Source organism: Lycorma delicatula, chromosome 10, assembly GCF_047948215.1.
Source record: "Lycorma delicatula isolate Av1 chromosome 10, ASM4794821v1, whole genome shotgun sequence".
Lineage (NCBI taxonomy): Eukaryota > Metazoa > Arthropoda > Insecta > Hemiptera > Fulgoridae > Lycorma > Lycorma delicatula.
This window is the reverse complement of record NC_134464.1, coordinates 42,314,397-42,332,603: the sequence shown is the minus strand read 5'-3', so window position 1 is coordinate 42,332,603 and position 18,207 is coordinate 42,314,397. Positions and strand designations below refer to the sequence as shown.

At 29.0% G+C, this 18,207-nt stretch overlaps 1 protein-coding gene across 3 annotated transcripts in view; it reads left to right on the top strand.

Moving 5' to 3' along the window:
- The window catches only part of LOC142330996 (1-acyl-sn-glycerol-3-phosphate acyltransferase gamma-like), a 68,311-nt gene that overhangs the window by 36,895 nt on the left and 13,209 nt on the right, over positions 1-18,207 (top strand). For all 3 annotated transcript variants that reach the window (XM_075376525.1, XM_075376524.1, XM_075376523.1), the window contains 3 exons: positions 1,866-2,120; positions 4,086-4,258; positions 13,629-13,790. In XM_075376525.1, the coding sequence (XP_075232640.1) occupies positions 1,937-2,120; positions 4,086-4,258; positions 13,629-13,790 (519 nt within the window). In that variant the 5' untranslated portion in view covers positions 1,866-1,936. The remainder of the gene's footprint in view (positions 1-1,865; positions 2,121-4,085; positions 4,259-13,628; positions 13,791-18,207) is intronic.

The following is an 18,207-nucleotide window of genomic DNA, read 5'->3' as shown; positions in this document are numbered from 1 at the left end:
CCAGGGACCCTCCCCTCAAATAAGAGGAGGGTAATGTTCATACATACATATGTTGGAGTATTAAAAGCTTATGAAATTTTGCAAGAGACTCATGTATGTGGGGAAATTTGTTGATGAAGTTTGGGGTCAACATTTCCGGTGGGGTGGGATAAATAGTTTCTTTGGGGTTAATTTTCTTAAAATTTGACAAACTTAACTCCACTTTATATTAAACTTAGTACATGCGTACTTGCATACATGTTTAACTATTTAAAAAAAAATTTGCCCCTAAATTCTCTACCTTCCCCAAAGTAAAAAAATATAAATTTTTGGAATTTTAAAACTTTTTTCATGTATCATTTTTCCACTATGTAAATCAATGCCAAGAAAGTATAACAAGTTTATTGTCAGCCTTTTTTTTAACCATAAATACCAAATTTGATGGTAAGATAGGATCCTGAACAAAATAATAAGTTGCTTTCATTAAAATTATAGTTCTGTAATAACTGATCAGTAGTAACCTGGAAAAAAAAACGAAACGTAGTCGCCGTGTAGGGCCAGGGAGGCAGCCTCTATGCCTAGGGTGTTTGAGCCTACTCATGCGCAAGAGTGGGTGGGTCGGAGCTCCCCGATGATGACATAAGGGACCCTTGAGGTGTGCATGGGGGGACGAGTAACTGTGAAGGGCACGCGAAATGCGTGTCTGGATCAGGTAGGATAGAGATAGGAAGGGTAGCTCCCTTGTGGAGAAACATTTTGATCATCAGAAGAGGTGATTAGTGTTTTTTCAAGGAGGCGTGGGAGACCCCGATGGGATGTCCAAGTTCAAACAAGCTAGGGAGGGCAGAATGCGCTGCTACGACACCCTGAGGCGACTGTGTTACGCTTTTTAGCATGGGGTGGTTATCTTGGGGGTGTTTAAAAAAGGTTAAAAAAAAAAGTAAAAAAAAGTAGTTTCCTGGAGATTAAAGAAGATTCATATAGGATAAAATATGAACTTTCACTAACCAATTCTTGTAATTCACTTAAGTTAATAATTATCAGTTTCATTACATGCTGTTGGATTTATTATTAGTAGTTTAAATTAATTGCAAATGATGCCTCTTGAAATTAATAAATACAGTAAAAGAACGATATAATTGTGTTTATAATTATCTTTGGTTCAAGCGTATATGTTTAAAAATTTGTTGGAAGATTAGCCTATTGTCCTCACATTTGTTGAAATAAATGCTTATTTGGATATTTTTTATATAAGAATAATATAGTTTTGGAAGTGGCAGCCATCCAATAGAAGATGTCTGGAGGGGGTAAAGTTTCATTTTTCTCTTTTTAAATACTAAGTTTAATAAAAATAAAAAATTATATATATATATATATATATATATATATATATATATAATTTTTGTTAATTGGAACTACACTAAAATATCTAATTAATTCAACAGAACAAATTAACAATTATATATTGTTACTACATGTTCGTAACAGTTGTTATGCTATGAGGCAACTGCTCTACAGAGTAGAAGATAAGAATTTTTGATAAGATTGATTCATGCATTTTGTGATATTATAAGTAATAATTAATATTGAAATATAACTAGTGTAAATAATGAATATAAATAAAACTGTTAAATTATTAATAATTTTCAAATCATTCAACCATTTAATAACTAGTTTTTTAATTTACACCTAATTGATAATAGTAACTAAGGTTAGCAATAATTACGAGAAATTTTTTATGCATTTTATTGAATTACTAACAGGACTAATTAAATTTATTAAGGAATTCTTTAATTAATTTGAAATTACTCTAATTTGTATATAATTTTGTTTCATTAAGTTTGTTATTGTATTAATTTTAATTATGTTTTTTTCTGTTTGAGCAGGTATCATATAAATTATATGTAAAATAAAAGAGAAGTGCTTGTAAAACAAAATTATTAAAGTTGTAAACAACATGTGGAGTATAATTAAAAAGTCACCAGTTATTCTTGTATTGGCATTTTTTATGTCTGTTACATTTTTTATATCCGGTGTAGTTATTAACATAATACAAGGTTTATTATATTATGGATTACGTCCATTCAGTAAATATTTGTATCGTAAAATAAACTATTATTTGGCTTACTCATTATATTCCCGTAAGTATTATTGTTATTTTTTGTAATTAGTTGATAAGTAGTTTATAAGTTTTGTTTAAAGTATCTACTCAGTTGGAAAGATCACAGCTATCATTTTTATGAGATTTCAAGGATGTTATTTGCCTGGACCTAGGGTTCTGTATTGGAACAAAGTAGTATTCAGCTGCTTTGAAGATTATTTTTAAGATCAATTGAAATGGAAGGATATTGTTTTTCGTCTATCTTACAGATGTAATTTGGTTTCATGAATCACTGTTTAGAATATAGCAATAATAATGAGGTTTTGAAGGTGATTTGATAATGAACAAAAGCTCGTTTTTGAGGACACAGTGGTGAAAAAATACATTACAATTAAGTGTAAAAGCTCTCTACAAATCTGCTTAAAAAATTAGTAGTTTGAGGACTGTTCAATAAGTAATTGAACATTTTTAATTACATGTCAATGGAGATATTTAATGAGGTGCAGTTGGCAGCATTGTATTCCGCATAACCTCCTGAAACCACTTGTTCTTGGATTGTTCATATCTTGTTTAGTTTTTGTGTTATTTGAATGTAACGTGTTATTGATTTTTTTTTTTAATGTGTAAGTGTTAGCAGTTATTTTTTAATGTGTGATTTTTGGAAGTAACGATACAGCATAAAATTTTGCGTGAATCTGGGAAAACTCGCAGAAATATTTCAACTTTTGAAACAAGCTTACAGAGATGATGCTGTAGGTTGTATGCAATATTACAAATGGTTTTCACAATTTAAAAGGGGTCATCAGTCAATTGAAGATGATCGTCGACCGGAAAGCCTTTGACTTTAATTGACGACACCTGCATTTAGAAAATCAACGGTTTGGTGCATGCAATTCATTGATTGACTGTCAAAGAACTTACAGAAGAGGTTAGCATCTCAATCAGATCATACCATGTCATTTTAACTGAAAAATTGAACATGCACAGAGTTGCAGCAAAGTTTGTTCCTCATTTGATGACCGAACAAAAGAAAGAACATCATGTGTACATTTGTTGGCAATTTCTTGAGTAAGCCAATGATAACTAAATGTTCATGCAAAGGATCATAACAGGAGATGAAAGCTGGGTTTACGGCTACGACATTGAGACAAAAGTTCAGTCAATACAATTGATTGGCAAAGGATCTCTACACCCCAAGAAAGCACATCTTTCTTAATCCAGTGGCAAAGTGATGCTCTGTTGTTTTTTCAATTTTAATTGAACTGTGTATTTTGAATTCTTGCCTCAAGTTGAAACGGTTAACCTTGCGTATTATCAAGGCATTTTACAAGGGTTATGTGGAAAAATCTGCAAAAAGAGACCAGAGTTGTGGCGAGACAACTCATCCTTCTCCACAACTGCACACTTGTGTCTGTCAATTTAAAGTGTGTGAAAAGGGGATGGGAGTACTTTGAAGGGCCAAATAATCTGTAAAGTTAATAATAAAGATTAAAAAAATAAAATTCAGTTATTTTCTGGGCAGACCTCATATGTTTATGTTTGGTTTCAATCTATCTTGCAGTGAATTATAATTTATCATTAATCTTTGAATTAATTTATTTAATTTATCAATGAATTAAAATTAATTCATTGATACAAAGTATACTATTTCAGATTAAAATTCCAATTCTTTAATTAGAATGCAATTTCAGATTGGGTAATCGATACTTTACCTATTCGGCAGCAGAAACCATTACTTGAAGAAAAGGTAAGACAAAGCTTAAAATTGGATTAATCACTTTTTTACAGTAACTGCAGATTAAGTAGGATTTTCTAGGATAACACTGACTTGTTAGGTTGTGGTATTAATGAATAAATTAATTAGCTATTATCTGTATTTGAATACAATACTGATTCAGTCCGGGGTATTCAGATGATGATTTTTTTTTTAATCTTTTTTTCAAAGCTGAAAATATTGAAAAACAAAATATTTATGTGCAATAATTTGTTTTTATTGTCATTCCAGAATTGGTTTTTATGGCAGAGTGGTGGTCTGGTACAGACGTTCATATATATATTGATAAAGATGATTTTGATAAATATTATGGTAAAGAACATGCTTACTTAGTAATGAATCACAGGTATGATGTCGATTGGCTTGTCGGATGGATATTCTGCGACAGAATTAAAGTTCTTGGTGTATGTATATAATGTTTGATGTGTCATTATTTATTATATTTTATTATAGATCTTTTTTACTGGTGTAATAGCAGTAACATTTTATTGAGTATACACTAACAATTTTAGTTTGTACATTTACTGACTAATAAATTTTTATTTAAAAATTATATCCTAGTAAACATATTTAAAAAATAATAAATAGGTTATTATTTATAATAATAATAATAATTCCACGTTATTAATGCATCATCATCATCAGATGATAATTTTGATATTAGTAAAGTTATCATTAATGTCATATAATAACTGAACTGCATCTTTCAGTAGTATAATAAAGCAAAGAAAAAAAATTTCTTCTGACATCAGTATATTTTTTTATGAAACCTTTGCTTTTTTTAAATCATGAGTGATGGAATTAAATAGTTTTACAACGTAGAACTATAATAAAAATGTGAAATGTATAGTGACAGGTAGAAAATAAAACTTAATTTTAAAAAATGTCTAAATTGTTTAATTAAAATTGGCTTAATTAATGACATTATTTTTTCATTATAAAAATGATGAAGCAGTGTGTTGTGTTGGAGTCTGAAGCTCATTAAGTAGAAAGTAAGTGCTAAAATTACTAAGTTAATATAATTTTTTAATTTTTTTGTTCAGTTGAGATACTTTATAGTGAAGGATAACTTTTTTATCAAATTTTTTTATACAAATTGACATATCTAACGTGGTGAAAATATTGAAAATTAAAAAAATAAAAATTAATGATCTAACATTGCTCACACAAATTAAAGACAGTTTCAAATTGTAATAAAAAAAAAAAAAAAAAAAAAAAAAAAATGGCTATATATTCATACTGTACGTTTGATTATTATTTTCCTTTTATTTTATAACAGAGCCTCAATGAAATCTCCTAAATTAAACAAAACGTTTGTAGAGTACATTCACATGCACTCATTTAACCAGTTAAAACAATAGAATCATTACAAATAAACTTTTTATAATAATAATACTCTATATAATGCAAACTCTTTTTATGTAATACAACAGATTATAACAATTGAAAACTTTTACTATTTTCATATAATGTATTTTTATTTAATTATTAATATAAAATTGAGAGTGGAACTAAATGAAAGACAAGATACCAGTTTAGTAGAGTCCCAGTCTTCAGAAATAACATGGGCAAGATTGATCTTAAATAACCCAAATTTAATTAATAGAAGATTAATTCATTAAGAAACAATATTTTTTATCCAGGAAAAAAATCTATAAAGAGTACAGTACTGGCTTAAAAATAATTAAAATTAGGCCTATTCTAATTAGTATATATAAATAATTATTGTCATTATTCTGCTTTTTTTTTTATCAGTCTCTCTTTCTTTTGAATTTTTACTCTGCTCGTTGTCTTCCTATTATATCATGTCATTGCTTAATTAATGTATATCAAAGTTGATATGATTTTATCACTTACTAAGATTAGAAAGATGATTACTTATAGTGTAATGGGAAGACTTATGGATAATGAAATACACACCCCCATTATTGGCAAAAGAAATTAAACATGCTTACTTTCCATAAGCTGCAGTGGAGTATTATAAAATACCCTACGTAGTTTAGGTATTTATGATACTGAATACACTATTTTATTTTTTTTTATATCGGTGATACTATATTTGGTAAATATTGTATTTGTTCCTTCCCTTTCACGAGAATTAGGAGGTTTAAAATCATTTTCTTCAATATTGAAAAGTTTTAAATATTTATTCAGTTTCAGATAACAAGAGTTTCAGTTAAGTTGGTTACAGATAACCAGGAATCTACTGTAATTTTTTTTTAAATGTGTAAAATACACTTGCTCAAAGCAGGTATAAAAATTGAACAAGATAAAAATCTGAGTATTAGATATGACCTTGAACGGTAAGAACATTAATCTTTAAATAAGTTAATAAGTGTGGTATTAAAAACATTTCTTCGTGACCAATATGTTAGCACTGTTAGTCAAATGAAAAGTATTCAGTAGTTGTAGCTAGCTGGTTCAAGAATGATGGCACAAAAGTTTTTGTATAAGTATTGTAAAATACTGAGGCACTGAATAATTCGGCATTTAATTTACACAGATTTAATGGTGTTGTTGCATTTGAATTTATGTTAGTTTCTTTTTTTACTGAAAGTAATTATTTTTTAAAGCGTATGATATTAAAAAAAAAAGTAGTAAATAGAAAAATCTATGTTTTATACATTTAGTTATGTAATGAGAAACATTGTAACTTTATTTATATGATAATTTATATCATCATATATAATTATAGTAAGACAAATTAAAATTATTATAAAATGAAATTTAAAATCCACTAAAAATTTTAGTTTATTCTATGTATTTATATATAAATATATAGAATCTGTATTCATATATTCTTATTTAAAAATCCATATTTTTATGGGAAAATCCAAATACAAATAAAAAGATTTGTTGATCTGTTTGTAAAATGTATAATTTGACGATTCAAGTTTATAGATAAAAAGAGAAAATTAGGTTTAGGGGAAGTTTGTACAAAACTTGTATTTCAATTTATTTGAAGAAAGTTCAATGGGATCATTGAAAATTGTCCGTGCAAATCATCATATGGGACACACAAATAAAACTGAAGCACAACTTTGTGAATGTGAGTGATGTAAAAAAGTATTGATCTTGAGCTGAAGGTTGGAGAATAAGTATTAACTTTTTTTTGTTAAAAATAGTATAACATGTTTAAAGGATTTTCTCTACAGATTTTTTCTTTCACAATTGTTGTTGGAATTACAGTATTTATAATAAGAGTTTTGGCCGAAAAGTAAGTGTACTGATTTTTTATGTAATTACTATTGGACTTACCTGAAATTACAAGTTATCTCTTTTGAAGTATCACTCTTGGGAAGTTACACAGCGGTTCCAATGTTTATTCCACTGTTCATAGTAGTACCAGAAGTCATTTTCTTTAAGTGTGTTTAGCTCATCAGTAAGAGTTTTTTTTTTTTTTTTTGTTTTTCGTCATCCTGAAATGATAACCTTTCAACTTCAATTTCAACGTCGGAAAGAGGTAGAAATCACATGAAGGGAGGCTGTGGAAGTAGGGGAATGTCTTTTCTGCCAGAAATTTTTGAATTGAAAGCAAAGTGTGAGCTGGCGCGTTATTGTGGTGCAGCACCCAATCATGTATTTTTATATGGATTTGAATACTAGATAATCGATGCCGGTGTTCTTGGTGGTTGGGTTTCAATTAACCACACATCTCTCGAATGGTCAACCTGAGACTGTAAAGACTGCATTTCACTTACACTCATGCATTCTCATTCATCCTCTGAAGTAATACCTGATGGTAATTCCTGGAGGCTAAACAGGAAAAAAGGTAGCACCCAATCATGTACATTGTCCGTTCAGATTCACTGGACTTGTTTTCGAAGTCTTTTCAAAACTTCTTTGTAAAAGGCACTATATTAACTCTTTGTCCTGGAGGTACAAATTCTTTGTGCACAATGCCACAGCTGTCAAAAAAAAATCATTGTTTTCACCTTGGATCTGCTTATGCATGCTTTCTTTGGACAAGGAGAACATTTTGTGTGCCATTCCGAACTTTGCCATTTAGTCTCTTTCTTATTTGAACACCCTACATGAATATAGTTTGTTTGTTATTGTTTTTAGTTGGCCGTGAAATCACAGTTTGTTCAGAGTGAAAAAGAATGCTTTATTTTATTTATTTAGTTTTTTTTAATAATACTGTATTTATTGGTGTGTTGCATAGTGCATAGATGAACCAAAAACATTGTGCGTTTTATCATTATTTTTAGTTGTTTGTGATGCTCGGATCATAATATTTTACTTATTTCATCATAGTGTTTTGTTTTCGTTTGTCTGGTAATATTTATTAGAGTTTGTATAATATACAAAATATGTGTTTTAATTCGAACACAGAGTGAAATTGATCAGGAACTTAGGAATGTTCAACCTGATAGTGAGTGATATGTGTACTGACAGTTCTAAAAAACTTAATTTTACAAATTTGACTAAAATTTACCATTTTCTTGCCAAAAATCATGGAATTTTCAGGTTTAACATAAAACGTGTTGGGCCACCGTAATCCCTACAATAAAAGGTAACAACAATGCTACGGCAAACCGCTGTTTATTACCCTTATAGCTTATCGTTAACACTTGTTTGACTGTATTTCCAGATTTCACCTTTTGTCGATTTATTTTTCAGACATAAATATTCGTCTTGTTTTCTTTTTTTTTGATATAATTTTCAGAAATTCATATTCTGTATAAAATTTCCAATACATACATCAAAAAATTATATGGTTGACAGTCAAAAAATTTTTAACTTTAATCGTTAATAACTAATTAACGAGATCCGATAAAATCTTTTTTCAAACGGGGTTTTTCTCTTCGCGATTTACTCTATACAACTGTTTTCTTCTCATTCTTAGGAGAATTTTTTTTTTCTACTGTATAATTCATTTTTTTTGTTTTTTTAATTTTTTTTTTTAATCTTTAATCACAAAAAAAACTTTTTGAATAAAATATGACCATAAAAAACGTTTCTAGATATAATGCATTGGTTTTCCTATAATTTAAAAAAAAAGCTAAAAAATATTGGTAATAAAGATTTTATAATAAGCTGTTGAATAATCACCATAAAGCACTATAGTTTTTTACCAACAGAAATATAAACATGCAATTTCTTATTAATCATCTCCAAAACAGGTCTGGTTCTCAAAGGGTTAATTGAAAATACATTAAATAAAGAAATTATAGTATTCCTTGTCACTAATTTAAAGAACTACCTAGAAAAATCCCCAATCCTGTTATTAATTTTTTTAAATTTATCAAATTTACATTTGATTTCTCAAAATTCTTACATCGAATAAAAATAAGTAAAACCTTTTATTTTTAGTTTTTCAAGTAATCACTGAAGCAAATGAGAATAAAAAGTAAGTATTTACTGATTAGTGTTGATTGTACTTGACTAACGCCAGTACTTACTTGCAACTCCAGTGTTCACTTATAATTACCAGTGGATACTTGTGGTATTCAGTAGTTACTTGAAATTGTGAGAATAAAATGGAATACTTATCGATATTTTTCAGTATTTACTTCCTCATATTTCAGGTTGGTTCTGTACTGACTTAAAACTCTTTTTTATACAAATATGGCAGCTTTTATGAAAATGCGTGAGTGCAATGTGTACAAGAAGCGACGAGAAATTAGTCCAAGTAAATACAAACAGTTACTTTGCTTTGAAAAACAATCTAGTGGTTTTAGCGCAGATTTTTTTTAGGCGAAAGTAATGAAACAAGAGGTGGTGCTTTGAGATCGGATCTGAAGATTGAAATATTCTTGCGATATCTCAATGATCCTGGCTGTCAGTCAGGTATTGCTGAAGACTTCGAGGTTAACAGGATGACTGTTGGAAAAACTTTTAATTACGTCCTAAATAAAGTTAATAAACGAGCTTCGGAGTGGATTCATTTTCCTGAAACTATGGGAGAAGTAATTGAAGCGCAAGAAAAGTGGTTATTGCTCTTTAAAATTCCTACTGATATAGGCGTTTTGAATTGCATTCGCTTACAAATTACAAAACCATCGAAATTAGGAGATTCCTATATAAATAGGAAAGGTTATGCAAGCATTAATGCACAGGCAACCTGTGATGCTACAGAAAGATTCACAAATGTAGATCATGCATCATCAATGCATCAAAAATGCATCATGGCCTGGAAGTACACATGACAGTAGAATATGGAGAAGAAGCTCAGTCCGTAAAATTCTCTCTCCGTAATTCTTGAGACGGAGAGGGCAGGAAAAACGAAAAGAAATTGCTGACATACTTGCACTTGCAGCTGATTATTAAAATGTAAAGATAACTAATAAACCTTATTCTATTCCTTAAATCTTTACCCCCTAAAAAAAGGAAAAAAAATGACAGTAATAAAATAATTGATTTCAATTAAAAAAAAAAAAAAAAAAAAAAAAAAAAAATACCAATTCATAATTTTTGTGGTGAACAAATGCACACACAAAATCAAGTTGTGGTTACAACAGGATTTTGGCACTTGCTTGAACTAACCCGGGAGGGTTAAGTCAATTGTTGGGGGACTATACATGAACCCCTCACCTTACAACTTTGAAAGTGCACGCTACCTGTTAGTACGGTTTGCAAGCACATAATTTTTTGATGGTTCTAACAATTGCTCAGCCCCGAAGGTCACACGCATTCTTTTTTTCTTTTTTTAACATGTTTTTGTTTATTTTTTCTTTCTTATTTTTTATCTATTTTACTTATAATTTTAAAAGGAAAGAGTAGGGAAGGTATACAAAAGTTTTATTAGTCTATTTATTTATTGAAAAATTACAAATTTCATTTGGTCGATAAACTATAGAATAAGATATTGAAGGAGTTCCTGTTCTACTGATGGCTCTTGCGTTTTTCCTACTCGTTCAAAAATGTCATTATACGCTCTTCTTTTTTCATCTACAGTTTCATCAACTTAAATTGTTTTAGTAGCACCATCCTCTGCTGCTCTGGCATAGTTAACTTCAAATTTATTCAGTCTCAAAGTCTTGAGTTTTTCTCTTTCTGATATTTCTTGAAAGAGAAAAACTCAAGACTTTGAGACTGAATAAATTTGAAGTTAACTATGCCAGATTTCTTGAAGAGTCCTGTCCAGAAGTGGAAGAATCGTTGCTATTTGATCCAACAGAGACATCAAAATCTACATCTTTTGATGTATCAATACATACTTCACCAGGAACTTTAAGGGTTAGTGGGTTGTTTTGGAACTTCATAATTTCAATAAATTCATTTTCCCAGTCATGCAAACTGATTTTTCTGTTGCCTATAGTAGTTTTATAAGTTCTTTTTTCAGCTCTGTTTTTATATTAGTAACGATTTTCTTAAGTTCTCTGAAGTTGCTTTTTGTCCAGTTTTTTCTCATATTCTAACAATAATTTAAATTCTATGCTTTTTCTTTAGTTGATATTATTTTCGGCGTCATTGATCTCCTTAAAATTCTACTGTTTTTGAGAAGATTAATTAAACATTTTCTACTGTGTTTATTTTTTATACCAGAAATAGTCTCCTCAGACTGAGTTTCATTATCATCATGCTCAAAAATGTCATCACTGCACGCTTCCATGGCTAGATGTTACACACAAAACGCTACCAAGATCTGTAACCGTATGAATGTTTAACAATTGTTTAAAATATAAAAAAATTGTAACAGGCATGATTCAACTTGTTCGATAACAAATACGTGTGTAGATGATGTCATTCAATCAGTGTTTACTTATGTTGCAACAAGTAATTACTGATTATTACCAGTAATCACTTCATCCACTAAATGTTAACTTGTCAGTAATAGTAAACGTTTATTCTCATCAAAATCAGTACTTACTTTTTCGTTTCAGATCTTACTTAATAAGTACTGACTGATTTTTATTCACTTCACTCATCATGTTCAGTGTTCAACCAGCTTATATCAATGCTTGTAAATATTTTTCGTAAATTACAAGTAAATTGTACATTTACTGTGAAAACCTCCTTCTTGTTTATATATTCATTATCATGTTCAAGTGGTTTTTGAATTTTACATGGTCTATCTATAACTATAATAAATGTTTGAAATTTAATCTATTTTTGACTCAATAATTTTATTTGATAATCTTAGTCATCTTTTACAATGCTGGATTGGTAATCAGGATTTGCCATATATCTCAAAAAATATCTGCAGTTATTTTTAAGGTTAAGGTATTAACGTTTTCTCTAATCACTTTATTCTAGGTAGAGTTCACTTAAATGTGACCATTTTCCTCTAAAAATGTATATGATTTTAAAAATTGCTAATTTCAGGCGCTAGATATGGTTTGACAGGTGTTTGCTTCGTTTGTTAAAAATAAAAACAAACAAAAATTAGAAAGGTAAAAGAATTCCCTTGGAACAAATAGGCCTAATTTTTTATGAACATAAATTTCAGTATCTGATTTTTTATTTATACATATTTGAGGAATTTATTTCAACAGGTAAATTTACTCAATTTTGTTTTTACGGACCTCTTTTTTTTTTTTTAATCTTCCCACTAATACAGATTGAAGATTCTTAACTTTGTGAAGATTATATAACTATTTAATGAAAACAGTGTTTAATAAAAATTAAATTTAACAACAGTTTTATATGCTCTTTTAAGTATTTCAAGTAAAAATTATGGAAGTTGACTTCAATGTGGTGGCCATTTTTTTTTTAAATTGCAGTTTAGTTCTCTGCAAAAAATTGCATTTTTCTTTACAATGAATAGTGTGTTTTAATTACATTATTTCAGTACATATGTTGTAATATAATTTAAATTAACATGATTGAGAAAGGATTTATGGAGGAAAGAGGCATTATTATATTAGTCACTTAGAATCACAACTGTTGGTACTATCAGTTGACAGTACTGGAAAACAGTTCTACAGATAAGTATAAAGTTGTAGTATTTTTTGCTTATATGTCCAGTGTCTAGCTTTTTTCTATTGTATACATACTATAGTTCCAGTGTGGAGATGATTTTTAAACGCACTACTTACTATATAGGCCCTTATGTATGTATTAGTATTTATATTCATGAAGGTTTATTCATGAAGGTTTATTCATGAAGGTCATAGATTACTCTTAATGAAGATTGCATAGAGTAAAAATATTATATTGATGAGTCTTGTTAGTATATGCACAAATACAAATTTTTGAAAATCACAAATCATCTTCAGAAGTAGTTTGAATTATTCTGAAATTCATTAAGATTTGCTTCTTGCAGATTTATGAATAAAATGAAAAACAGTTAAGTGTAAGTTATTTTGCGTGTAAGATTTTATTTTTAAATATCATTGTCAAAAAAAGGTTAATGAATGAACTTTAAACTCTTTTAATTGATCTTAAAATTAATTATTCACTTGTGGTGTGTTGATAATTAACAATACATAGAGAGTTATGCGTTTAAAACTTTTGTTTGTTTTAGGAATTTTTTACTTAACATTTTCATGATTTGTTTTACAGATAATGCAGAATTCTTCTTTGTATACTGAAAATAATTATTTTTGAAAAATATACTTAAATGTAGTATGAACTAATAACTTAAAAATGTTACTAAGTATTGTGTTAGAAATTGATTAACAGTAGCATGTGAAAACATTTAGATTGATTTTTAATATTCATGCTGTCCGCACATTCATTGTGTTATGTGCTACCTCCTAAAAAAAAAGTGTTTTTGTTAGAAAAAGATTTATGTTGTATTTTCTAACGCTTCAGAAAACCTCATTGTTATTTCTTTAGTGGTTAATTGTTAAATGCTAATTTTATGTATTTTAACTTTTTTTTTAGAATTGCAAAGCGTATGCAAAAAAATCTATTCAATATTTACCTACAATGGGCTATGCATGGAAATTTGCGGAAAGTGTTTTCCTGGAACGAAGTTGGGATAAAGATAAAGAAGCAATCGGCATTCAAGTCCGTGAACTCGTACAATATCCAGATCCAATATGGGTAAATATATCAGTCATTGCTTGTTTTAGAAATTATTTTTTGTAATTTATGTTGCATTATGTTTGTTTGTGTTTTCTTGCTTAAAAACATTTAGAATTTCACTTTGTCCTTGGCTTTGTTTCAGAAATTGTCAGTTAGTGTGTGCTGAAGACTTATTAAGTTTATTGAACACTTGTACATGTGTCTACTGAAGGGAAAAACTGCCTCATAATTGATGTCTTAGTATTATTACTTAGGCTTTGTTTGATTGCTAAAGGTAGCATTCTTCTTCTTCAGATTAATTTCAGTTGTAAGGTTGCTAGCTGCTTAAATTTTTTATGTAGAATATCAGCAATGATGATTATAACTGTTTTAATTCTGAATGCAGATTATTCCTACTGTACATTATAATTAATTAGAAGCTAGAACATTATTAGTTGCTCATAAAACTCTCACGAGAAAGACCAGAGCTGGAATTTTTTTTCTCTTTTGCATTAGGTAGTATTATAATTTATGAACATTAATGCATGACCAATACATTATGGTTCATTAATGCATGAACCATATGACTTCCTTGTACACCTGTTAAATTACATTACACATTTTTTTAAAATTAAATGTACATAAAAGTTTTTATTTCATTAATACCTTTGATATTTTTTTATTGAATTATTATCTATCATAATTTTTTTTTACAATCAGAGGTTAATAATTATTAATAAATCAATATATTTAAATTAAAAAAAGTAGATGAAGTCTGATTCAAATCGATGTGTTTTCCCCTTGTAAGATCCAAATATCTCATTAATTAAAATGTTATTTGCCTATATTTGTGGAACCAATGAAAATAAGTACCACATATGATATACATTGAAAAGCTTTCAATGAGGGCTTATTACTGCAGTTAAGAAAAAGTTCAAAACCTAATTTTTGGAGATTTTGAGCTTTTTTGGACATTTTTAGTTCAGTCGATTGTAATCAAAAGTGGAGATACACAACTAGATGTTACAACAGACTTAAATCGAAAATTTCAACATCCTAAGGCTAATCATTTTTGAGGTGCGCGAGATACATATGTACATTCAGATGTCACACTGAAACTAGTCAAAATGGATTCAGGGATGGTGAAATGGATATTTCTGTTGAAATCTGAAAACCGAAATTTTTCACGACCACAATACTTCCTTCACTTCATACAAGGAAGTAAGTAATAAGAGTAGAGAAAATACCTTGAGAAAAGTAGAAAATAGAGCATTCATGTGTAGGGAGTTATAATGTTTTCATAATTTATTGTTAATTTTTAAATATTATTCTACAAATTTACAGTTTATTTCCTCCTTCAAATGGAATAGATCAGCAAGAAGAATTGCCCAGTACTCAAACTGCAACAATCAATTTTTTAGATTATTCATTCTTTCAATTTTCCCGTATGTTCCTTCATTCATAAAACAATTATTTAAATGTTACTGTATTTTTTTAAACAAGTATTTATAATATGTTTCAAGATTCAATATAAATTTTTCTTTCTAAGATTAATGTACATTTCTAGAAAATCAAATAGTGAAGTTTTTCTGTTTCTGGGTAATATTTTAATTATTAATTATATATAAGTTTTTACACAAAGCAATTCTTGGAATTTTGATTTGATCTATGCTTTGTGAATATTTTTATATAAATTTGAAATTTTATGATAAATATTGGGCTTATACATTTTGATTATTTGCAATCTGTGCTACAAGACAAAAATCACTTAGAAAAATGGCTTAGCCATACCTTAGAATTATAAGTTTTCTTGCCAAATTTTTTTTTTTAGAGAAACTAGAGAATTGCCATACTAGTAAGTGTAATATTCAACTATGTAACTGATACATTTACTACAGGGACTAACAGTATATGAATGTTAGTCTACTGAGTGAAGTCACTTGTTTCTCAGTTTTACTGCATCACTGCCAGAAGAAAGACTTAAGACTTGATAGTGTAATGTATCTTATTAATATTTCCTTTTTGTAGAAAACAACATATTATACTTATGTGTCTCCAGTAGGTGAATTTTTTAGTTTAGTACACATTAGTTCTCAGCACTTTACAATTTCATTTTTCATCTTTGACTGTATTGGACTGTGTTTATTATTGCTAAGATTAGAAGTGTTTAATCATATTAGATTAGCAACATTAATTATTCAATAAGAATATCATAAAAGTTATCCACCAACTTTTCTCATGGTGAATTCTTAATTTATAATTCAAAACAGGTTATAAAAAATTTATAGCTTATAGCTTGTAATGGCAGAAGTCAATTCATAGACACACCAAACATAAAAATTATGTCTTAATAGTTGTAAAAACTTCATGATGTATTCAATAATTAATAGACAAATTGACGAAGAGAAAAAACTTTTTTTCGCTGATGATGAAACACACTACTTTTCAACAACATTTAGACACTTGTCCCACTGTTGTGTGAGTTTTCTGATTCCCAGAGCACAGAAGTCTTTACCTTGCTGTTTAAATGATTTGTGTACCGCCTTTTTGATCGCTTGATTGTCGTCAAATTTCTTGCTGTGTAAAAAGTTTTTGAGGAAGCCGAACAAATGAAAATCGGTTGGGGCAAGATCTGGGCTGTAAGGAGGATGTGGCAACACCTCTCAACCCAACTTCTCAAGTGTTTCTTCCATTCTCTGAATGATGTGGGGGTGTGTCTTGTCATGCAAGAGAATTTCTCAAGGGGAGCACCCTGATGTTTTCACCTTATCCTGGGTCTCACTTTCTCTTGGAGCATGTTAGAATAGTACTCACTGTGTTCACGGTAGATTTTTTTTTTAATTATTCAATAAAATTGGGCCTTGCGAGTTCCAAAAGACTGTCATCAACACTTTACCAGCCAATGCGTGAATTATGAATTTTTTTTTTGTGGGCAAATCTGTATGTTTCCACTCAAGACTTTGCAGTTTGGATTCAAGCTCGAAGTGGTATATCCATGTTTCATCACAGGTTATTATACAATCTAGAAAGTTATTATCTTCTGTTTTAAGCTGTTATTTGAGCTCAGAATAAATGTGAATCCAGGTGTCTTTATGGGCTTGAATCAACTATCTTGGAACCCATCTTGAATATGTTTTTCGATAATTCAGCATGACATGAATAATTGAATGCGCAATTCCAACACTAATATTACACAAACCAGCAATTTGAGAAATTTTGATTCTCCTGTCTTCACACGTGAGATTATTTATGTGATATTGTAGTGCAATTGTTGAAACTAGTCTTCCAGAGCGATGGAAATTAGTCACACTTGTTCTGAATTAAACTGTTCCACCCACTTATACACGTTACTGCAGTTTAAACACTTCAACATTCTTGAGTAAATTTTTGCCCGTTTTTACACCTTCTGATAGCAAAAATCTTATCACTAAATGTTGCTCTTCTGGCATAAACGTTTGCTTTTCTGGCATAGAGCTGACATTCTGAAATTTACAAAAGAGTTTAGATTAATTATGATAGACTGGCTGATGGCTGATTAAATGATTAAATTCCCAAGGTCGCCAACTTGGTCCTTGAAAAGATTTATTGTCATTGAGTGAATTGTTTTTTTCTTTATTAATTACTGAACATCCCTCGTAAAATAAAAGTATTAGCATATAATTTTTATTCTTCAGTTTATCAACAGTTAAGTTTTTTTTAATAGTAATCATTAAATGTGTCTCTGGTAACATTATTTTTAGTTCTGAAAACTAATTTGATGATAAATTAGATGAAAAAGAAAAATGATAAATTCAAACAAGTTCTGTCAACTCCAAAAGGAAAGTTAATTTTCAAAACACACATTGTAACCTTATCTACTTTTATCTAAAAATTTTCAAGGTAGACCCAAAGCAGAGGTACATGTGTGTATGCTTCTAGCCAAAAATTTGGCATGTCATCTCTAGTACTATTTGTTACATAATGAAGAGAGAAGGTTATACTAGCCAATTTACTCGTTAGAATCATCCATATAGTATGTTCGATGTAAATAAATATTTAAGTATGATTCATGGATATAAAAACAAGCAGTCAGGCCAATTAGTAGAACACCATCATGTGACCAAGAGCACATTCTCAGACTTAGCTGTAAAAAAAAAACTATCAAAGAAATAAATACATGTATAACCTATAAATTCCACTCTCAGCAACTGTTTTATCAAAATTAGATTCATTGTTTGTAATTTACTTCTGCATTTAATCGTCAGAAAGATTTTGAAATATTGCAGTAATAAAATTAAAATATATACAATTATCTAAATAACATATGAAACCTGGAGTACCATATTTACTTATAATCATTAGATCAATACAGATGACAAGCTAGACATAACATCCTTTGGTATTTCATGTCATTATTTATATCTTACAGCTGTAAAGTTTAAAGTTAATTAAATTTTTTGATAAAAAATTACTGCAT